The following is a 9,696-nucleotide window of genomic DNA, read 5'->3' on the forward strand; positions in this document are numbered from 1 at the left end:
CATTCTATATTTAACATCACGCGTCAGATAAAGGGCCCTGTGGAAGGATTTTCCATTCCCTGCCACCTCCATAGCTGTAATGTTGATGACAGTTTCATTTTCATTTCAACCCTTCAAGACAGGTGGGTTCATAATCAACATATTAAAAACAACAGAATAATTATTAGAGAGACAAGGTGGGTGAGGTAATATCTTTTATTGGACCAACCTTCAGAGTCTAAAACTGGGCCCCAATTCTAAGTTTTGGTGGGAAGGCAGCATTTCTCTTGCCAGTATATACTGACTGAGTTCAGGTACGTAATCGAAAGAAGACAGGTCAGTTGCAGTGCACAGGCCAACTCTGAATTTTTTATTCAACCCTTATTAGGTTTTACCTGAGGGTAGGACTTCAGGATTTAATTCCTCACACACATTCCATTATCATTCTAAAATCCCCAAAAGAGGAATTTTTCCATAGCATCTTGTCAGCATAGGCCAAAAGTTGGCCTAGTAATACAGAAGATCTTAGTGCACTCTGTAGTGCAGGCTGAGATATCTAGTGAGAAGGGAACTATAAAACACAGATTTGTTTGATGACTCATGGACAGCAAGCTCTAAATAAATCTCTTGCTGAGACACTGATCTGCAATTTGCCCTCAGTATCTGGAATTTTAGTGCCAGAGTAGCTTAGTGATGTAAACACTCAAAATCAAAATGCCAGCTGCTAGTTGCACACTACAGTGTTGTGATTAAATTAACATAACTTTCTCTATGCATGTTTCCTGACTGAACAGGGGTTCTGCTCATGTTAATGTCATCAGGGTATCATTATGGTCTTTTTTACCTTGGTTTTTAAAATACTCATCAAGATTTATAATCCTGTTTGTTGCAATTGTGTACTGCAGTGAATAAAAAAGATATTTGTAGCATTTAACATAACAGCTTTGCATGAAACGGGCTGTTTGTTCTGTCGATTGATAGTAATATGCTGTGAAATGGTATTAACTATTGTTTTTTATCTAAGGGCAAATATTTTTTATCGGAAGAACTGAACTATTCTGGTCACTGAAAGGATTACAATTCTCCTGGTTAATTAGAAATTCAAAATATTATGGTTTTTATAGCATAGAGCATTAGGAATGATAATCTCTCCTTAAGCATATTGTAGTTTACTCTTTTAAGATTATGAAAGTAGTAGTGAAAATAAAGGGGAGAAAACTGTAAACATTACTATGCATCAGGAATGGGATGGAGAAAAATAACACTGAAAATATCATGTGACAGTCTTATACTGTCACCTGGAATAATGCATTTAGTCCTGATAAAAAAATTTATAGCAGAAATAACAGGGGGTTCAGAAACAGAGACATTTATCAGAGACATGGAAAGACTCTCATCTGAAAAAGCAAATACTTTTTTCCACAAATCACAATTAGTCCGTGAAACTCATTGTCACATGATATAACTGGGGACAAGATGGTTTCAAGAAAGGTTTGAATATTTATATGGATAAAGAATACATCCAGAGTTGCATTAATAAGGATTAAAAAAAAAAAAAAGCAAACTTGGAAGGGTTTCAAACCCTTATGCTTCAGGTCAGGTCCAGCCCTAGACCAAATGAGACCCCAGGCGAGGAACATCTTCAGTTCCTCTGTTTGTTAAACTTTTGAATACCTTATTGTTTATTTCATTTATAGCCCATTTTACATCTTTTAGGCACAATTTGCATGCATTATTTATCCCTGTCATATAAAATGATAAATTTGCATGCTAGGACCTGTAAATCTGTATTTATTCATGCCATATATAAGCAAAAAAAATATGTTTCCTTGAAGCTTATAGAATAACTGAAATGTACTAACATCGAGAAATTGAACTGTGCACCAACACTGGGTGGACCAGTGTTAAACAGAGTTACAGTAGGTGACAGCCTTAGAATGTTAATCCTTGTCCTTTAGTTCAAAACAAAACTTTTCTCACCTATGCCCTCATGAACTGAAGCAGAGCGTCAGAGAGATCCAAAGACTGGCCACTGGCATTTTCAAGTAATAAAATAGCAAGTGATGTCAGTCTCTCCTCTGCTATTGTCGATCAAAGATATGTTTTAATGAGCCTGAGCTTCAAAAAGCTGAGCTCACCACTCACAACTGTGACAGGTAGTGAAGCAGAATCCTCAAAACTGTCCACACATTAGGAAAAGAGTCCTTTAGTTCTGTATCATGACTGAACTGGAGAACTGGGAGTGGAAAGTGCTTCCCATGTTGAAAGCTGTGACAGATGCTGTCCAATTCTACATAGAGATCTTTATCATTGACGTCCAAACATTCCCCATGTGTCAGCATCTGGTGAAGGGCCGTACAATTGTTAAGGGTGTTTTCCTTTCCATTGGCTGCTTACTAAGGTCATACAAAAAAACACAGGTCTTTTCGTGGTGCTTCATTTGTCTGAATCTTTCTTCGAGGGACACTCTAGCAGTGTCAGTAAGTGAGCAAAAAAACTCTTGAATTTTTCTTCTGAGCTTCCCATCACCTCATCTCTGCCCTCGTAACCAAACTGTCTCTTCTTCCGATGAATAGACGTTTCCTTGAAGAACAGCTCAACTCCTCAGTTTTCTGCCATTTCTTTGGCAGCAGTGATGGTACCTTCAAATCTGATGTCTCTGTAGGCCACAATGAAATCAAGGCAGCTTCTCATCAAAGTAGAGTGGTTGCGATGTCCATCGAGTGAGTTTTGTTATGCCTTGCTTACAACATTTACTTGTAATAGGATATCGTGCCAAACCACAACTGAGACCAGAAATTTGAAAGCAGTGATCTGGTTTGCCAGACTTTGCACCTTGTGTTGATTCCAACCTTGGCTTTACCAGTTCCATCAGAGTGTCATAAACCTCAGTCACTTGGTACCTCACTGGCCTTATACTGTCAATGCATCTCTTGCAGTGAGTGTCACTTAGTGGCTTCATGATTTGATTGTGGGTACTGAGCACTTCTAAAAATTTGGCCATTAGATACCATGGAGCTGGGCATAAAATAGATAAATTAAATATCCAAGATTTAAAAACAAAAGTAATCAAACAAGGACATTACTGATTTTCAGATACAGCATTATTCCTGCTTCCTCTCTGTACTTGACTATCTAGTAAACAGCAATCCAGTTTTTACCATTTACAGGTTCCTCCTCTATTGACATTCTTTCACAATGTGATTTACAGAGAAAAAATTATTTCCCCCCTCTACCATCACAGTTTTCTAAAGGCTTGAGACCCACAGCTTGCAGCTTCAGGCATTCTGTCCCCAGTACCTATTATTTTTTCATCCTATGGGACACTGATTTTCACTAAAAACTTCAGCTCAAGTCAATGTAGTGTATTATGAACAAGACAATATATATTAAATTGTAGGCAAAAGGATTGCAGTCAGTGCTAGTAGGTAATGAATACTGAATGAACTCAAAATAATTGACCCACTAAAGTAACAGCAGCATTGAACCTGCTCCTGCTCCTAGGTTGGTGAAAGACAGGATTGGGTCCTTTGGCTTTTTGGGTTTTTTTCCCCCTCATGATACAGTAAATGCAGGGTCTTGGGGGTTTATTTAAAGAGAAAGTTAAAATGAGGACCCTACAATTGGGTAGTGTGTTTATTTAAATTTAAAAGCAGCAAAGAATCCTGTGGCACCTTATAGACTAACAGATGTTTTGGAGCATGAGTTTTTGTGGGTGAATACCCACTTCGTCGGATGCATTTAAATTTAGGAGCAATAACTGGAGTTTGGGCCTAAAAATAGGTAGTGTGGTCTGGTGGCTAGGACACTGGGTTGGGATGCCATTCTATTTCCAGCTCCAAGACTGATCTGTTGTGTAACCTCAGACAATTCATGTCACCTCCTGGTGCCTCAGTTTACCAAATGTAAATTGCACATAACACTTTGCAGAATGCTTTCATATCTACAAGTGAAAGACTATAAAAGCAAAATATGATTTTTATTAGTATTATAGTTATTTTACTATTTAAAGAGCTTTATTTTTAAACTTCACTGTTCTGGTAAGTGTGGGCTGCTTTCTGTTCCTGTAGAGGAAAAGTACTTATATTTGAGGATGACTGTGCATTGTCTTTTACAGAAACAGCAGTACTGCATTGACAGAGCAGTTCTGTAGAAAATATTTTTCCTTTTTCATTATCATTTCAGCATACTACTCCTCATTCACATATGACTACCAATGGTAAGGCCTTGAGTGCCATTAAGCCAAGCACCAGTTCAGTGATCAAGAGGCAGAGGCAAAACTTGCTTGATGTGCCCAGTGATGATTACTTTATAGCTACAGAAGAGACCAGGTAAGATGAGGGTAATAAAAGTAGGAGAAAGACTTTCAATGCGTTCATGTTACTAGTCCATGAAAATCCAGTGCTTGAATAAACAGTTTTCATAACCATTACTCTGGTTTTAGCATTACAGAGGAGAACAGCACCACATTAAAACTAGGCACCCAATCCTACATCTCTTACGCACATGAGTTGTCGCATTGAATACTGTGGGGCAACTTATTTGTTGCAAGATTGAGATCCAGTTAATTGTAACCATCAGTGGATCACACAATGATATTTAAAGAAACATAAAACAACATGGAATCCATTATGAATTGTTCGATACATTTTTGTGTGTTTATATTAGAAAAGACACTGAACATATTCATACTGCATATATTATGCAACACATCCCAGAAACTGAAGGGAAAAATAGAGCTGACAATCTTTTTCTCAGCACAAAAATTGAGTCGTTTGCCATCAGAAAGCAATTGGTAAGACAGCTGTCTTTTTCATTCTTTCATTTAGTGATAAACGGGCAACATTGATGGGTTTTTGCTTGCACTGAAAGGGAACTCTTCTATCACAGACGAGCCACTAGCTTTCTGAGGCTAATTCAACTCTGGTCATTGTTTGATTTAACTTTGTATTAAAGCAAGGGATCACAGTCTGGTCTGCAAGCTGCCCTTGCTCAGATTGTTACTGAAAGCCTTTCAGATCTCACCCTTATTTAAAGCAGTAGGATTTATTATAGCAAATGCCATCAGTACACTGACTGCCATGCAATTCCTTGACTTTTTCTCAAGACTGGAAAGTTCTATGGCTAGACAAAATTTTCAAGTTGTGAATCGATGCAGGTTAATTTTATATGTTTGTTTATATATGTGGGTGTATATTGTTTTCAGTGTTGTTGTAGCAATGTTGGTCCAGGATATAAGAAAAACCAGGTGGGTAAGGAAATAATTTATTCAGTAAAAGATATCACCTCACCTACTTTGTATGCGCAGATGCACATTCCGTGAATGTGCTGAGACAGTCCAGTCTGTAGTTGCTATTTTCTCTCTGGTAGAACCACTTTTACAATACAATTTAACCCGTATTTCAGAAAATCAATTAATATATTGAAATTAGTTAACAAAAATTAAATGGGGGACTGGTCGCGGTTGCCAGCCAATGGGAGCTGTGGAGCTGGCCCTCAGGGCGGAGGAAGTGCGCTAAACTTTCCTGGCCGCCCCAGCACCTAGGGAAGCAGGGAGAGGGTGGAGCAGTGACCAGCCTGATACAGAAGCTTCTAGTGATAAAAGCTCAAGCAGTCATCAACAGCCATGGGGGTATGTCTACACTGCAAAAAGCGTGCGTTCTTAACTCTGGTTAGCTAACCCACATTAGTTAACTTGGGTTAAAATAGCAGTGAAGACACGGTAACTCCGATTTTAACTCAGGTTAGCAGCTTGAATTCAAATGCAGGCAGCCCTATAGGGTTGAATGCAAGCTGCTAATCTTTAAAAGATGAGTTGCAGCATCTTTGCTGATATTTTAACCTGAGTTAGCTAGATTAGCGACTTAAGAACACTCCTTTTTTTGCATTGTAGACCTACCCTTGGGTGTATGGCAGATATTGCGCTTGCAAGCTCCTTTAATGTGAGCATGGGGAGGAACATGAAGAAGGGGGATATGTGGCAGATTAAGTCATGTAGGGATAAATCCAGTCCTGCCATGTCATGAAAAAAACAACATGTTTCCTTCAAACATTAGAGAGCGAGTCCCCAGTTCTGCAGGGTACTTACGCACCTGCCAAACTTTCAGTCCCTGGATCATCTCATTGAAGTCAGTGGGATGACTCGTGTTGAAGTTAGACACATGGATTAAGCACTTTGCTGAATTGGGGCATTGGTTATTTTATTATGTGTTTCTTTCCTGCAAAACACAACAAGGGAGATATGCTTGTGATATTGGCTACCAGTTTGCAAAGTTGAATTAAAAAAAAAATTGATTCACAGAAGTGCAAAATTGCTGTCATTCTGCTGTAACTTTAAAATCAATTTTTATTTGCCTATTTTCAACTGTTTAAGGCTGAGTTTATTTTCCCATAAAATATAAAGTAGGGAGTTTGGAGTATAAATGTTGCCAGACCTTTAGCTAGAAAATATCCTGCTACAATCATGTTTGATGTTATCTGTGTAACACTTAATATTATGAATGTTGAAGAAAATTACTCGTTCATAAGCCACATTTTTTTAGTAAAAAAGGGAGGCACCAAAGAAGGGGGTCGGCTTATGAACGGGTATCGAGAGGGAGAGATGGGGCACAGCCTCTCCCCCCAACAGAGGGAGCAAGGAGAGGCAGCACAGCCAGAAGGGAAGAGGCGGGGCCAGAGTCTCTCCACTTCTGGCCACGCTGCTCTCCCCCTAGACTCGGAAGCAGCTGCAGCTCCAGGGCTGGTGGGCTGCAGTCGTGCCGCTTGGCCCCGCCTCCCAGAGCAGGCTGTGGCCGCGCTGCCCGGGTCCTGGAGCACACTGTGGCCGTGCCGCCTGGCCCAGTCCTCTGGAACATGCTGCAGCTGCACTGCCCAGCCTGCCGGAGCAGCTCCGGCCAGGCCAGAAACATCCTCCCCAGATAAGGTGGGAAGCAATGGGATGGGGAGAGTGGGGATCCTGGGCTAGGGGTGGGATCATGTGGGGGGGTGGTCACAGGGGTTACTCCCCTGACCCCCAGCTTCTCCCCCCCAAAAAATTTCCCTACCAGTTGCTGTCCCGGCCCATCAGGATAAGCAGCTGGAGCGCTGGGACACTTTGTTTACTTAGGTTTACCTCTGGGCCTGCAGACGCTTGAGGTAAACAAACCATCTCGGCCCACCAGCAGCTTATCCTGATGGCCCGGGAGCCAAAGTTTGCTGACCCCTGAATTATAGGGTCGGCTTATGAATGGGTCATAAAAAATTTCCATTTTTATTTATCCATCTGGGGTGGGGGGTCGGCTTATAAACGAACCGGCTTATGATAGAGTATATACAGTGGTTGCTGGTTCAATTTATTTATTTATTTTTACCAACCAAATATTCATGACACTGTTATTTCTTTTTTTATTTTCCCCTTAAATTTCCTTGTCATCCTGTGATTAAGGAGAAGATATGCATACATGTTCTCTGTCCCTCTTTAGAACAAACTATTTATCCTTTTCCCTCTCGGTGTATTTGAAAATCCCTCCTTACTCCTATTCCAGTAGAGTTAAAAGGTGTGTTACTGTAACTATTTTTCTTTGCCTATTTCCCTATTATAGCTTTGGTAGTTCAGCATAGTGCAGTGCTAAATATGCATCATAGAGAGAGTAATACAAGAAACTCAAGGCTCAGGCACAGGCCTTAAGTTCAGCACGTTCCTAAGTGCTTTGCTGAACAGGGATGGACTGCTGAACTGGACCATAGTGCATCCCCCCCAGATCATGTACCTGCCAACAAGTTTCTTAGGAGCTGTGGATGTAACAAAAGCTTCTTGGAGGTGGGAACCCCAAGATACACTAGTGGTAGAACTATGACCTGTACATTGGCTGGGGGAATCACCCATGGAGCGTAGAGGTCCCTGCTAATACAGGTATGTGAAATTCACATCTCCCTATGACAATGTTCAGTGAATCTATCCTGATAAGCCTGTAAGGCTCCAGTTTTGCTATTGCTTCTACATGGGCAAACCCCTCTTCCTGTCAGAAGCCCCATTGACTCCACTGGGTCTGTGTGGGCACAGGAGTCCACCCATATGCTACTTAATCCTACTCTGATTTTGCCTAATCCATCCAAATGAAAAGGTGGAGAAAGATATTAGTAATTATCCTGCCCCACACCCAATAATAAAAGGATTAATAAAATAGGTTTTATGGGTCAGAATGTAACTATTAAGTAATAAATGGAGTTAATTGCAGGGTCAGGGCAGGGCTTAAAATGGTAAGAAACACTGGTGAAATTTCAAGAAAGTTCACTTTGGGAGTATGACACTATTCTGTGATACCTTTGCCGTGGTTAATATTTTTGTAGTATTACTTATTCCTGACCTTTTTGAATGAAAAAGGAATTGTAGTTCCCTACTGTGAAATAAACTGCATAAGATATTAATTTAAAATCTCTGGAAAAAATTTAAATAAAAGCCTGATTCTTGAAAAAGTATTTCTGCACAGTGCCTGGAACAAGCATTCTTTGGAAAGCTCCAGTTGTTTTACAACTGCTCATTACTAGACCTTCAATTACTTTTTTAATATATTTGGATGCAAGCTGTTAAGAGAATATACTATACCTATTACAGTGTTTCCATGTGGTTTATGCTAACTCAGGTGTGGTATAAAGATAACTTACTGTTTATTTCCTTCTCATGAAACAACCATAATATAGATTCTATTCTGGGCCCATTTTTTAGATTAATGTAGGGACTCACTATAGTTCGTGAAATTGGATTCACAGTACTAAGTTACCACCCATGGATTTATATATTTGAACATATAGTATAAGTCATATTACAGCATCTAGAACTTTAATATACACGATTCTATGTAACAAATTAATTTTCATTGACTATATAGCACACAAACTGTAATCTGCAAAGAAAATTAGTAATGTAGTTGTGGATGAGCAAGAAAAATATATCTGTCGCTTAAAACTTTTACTGCCAATTGTTTGGTATACTGTATATGCAGTATGCTTATATGTGCATACAGACTCCATATATACCCGTACACTCTGTGTGCATACATCATAAACATATTTATATAGGGAGACCTGATATACCATGTTGAAAGTGAAGTTTTTCAGCACTTACCATTTTAAGAACCGTAATGAACTGATTGGCTGAATGGGTTACAACAGATTTCTGTATTCTGTCCCTTGATGGGCCAATAGAATATTTGTATATAGAACTACTGCTGAATGAATCAATGCTTCTTTTCTTTCAGTGCTGAAGCAGTTAGACCTCTTCTCACGGAAAGTGTATCTCCATTGGGAATGAGTTAACTAAAACTACAACATGATCTTCACCTGTTAACAGCAAACATTGGCTTCCCTTTTACTAACAGAACAATTTATTCAAGAGGTATTACAAATCCTGCACTGCTTCATAGAAGCTATTTATATACTTTGTGATATGATCCTCCACCAGAATAAAATGTTTCTCTAGATACATAATATTATTATATTTTAATTATTTGGAATGTATCTACTTTAATTGAGGCATCTGCTTTATGTTAAAAATAAAAAACCTTAAAAAATAGAAGGATGTGCCTTTTAATGCTTAATCCTACTCTGATTTTGCCTAATCCATCCAAATGAAAAGGTGGAGAAAGATATTAACAATTATCCTGCCCCAATAATAAAAGGATTAATAAAATAGATTTTATCGGGTCAGAATGTAACTATTAAGTAATAAATCTGAAACTT

At 39.1% G+C, this 9,696-nt stretch overlaps 1 protein-coding gene across 3 annotated transcripts in view; it reads left to right on the plus strand.

Moving 5' to 3' along the window:
* The window catches only part of MTA3 (metastasis associated 1 family member 3), a 228,903-nt gene extending 219,482 nt beyond the window's left edge, over positions 1–9,421 (plus strand). The window contains exons 18-19 of one of the 3 annotated variants that reach the window (XM_045011460.1): positions 4,165–4,310; positions 9,216–9,420. In XM_045011460.1, coding sequence (XP_044867395.1) covers positions 4,165–4,310; positions 9,216–9,273 — 204 coding nt within the window. In that variant the 3' untranslated portion in view covers positions 9,274–9,420. Of the gene's footprint in view, positions 1–4,164; positions 4,311–9,215 lie in introns of all 3 variants that reach the window. The other 2 variants (XM_045011461.1, XM_045011462.1) reach the window with 2 other exon arrangements.
* The last annotated feature ends 275 nt before the right edge of the window (positions 9,422–9,696 follow it).

This window comes from Mauremys mutica, chromosome 3 (assembly GCF_020497125.1).
Source record: "Mauremys mutica isolate MM-2020 ecotype Southern chromosome 3, ASM2049712v1, whole genome shotgun sequence".
In the NCBI taxonomy this organism is placed as follows: domain Eukaryota; kingdom Metazoa; phylum Chordata; order Testudines; family Geoemydidae; genus Mauremys; species Mauremys mutica.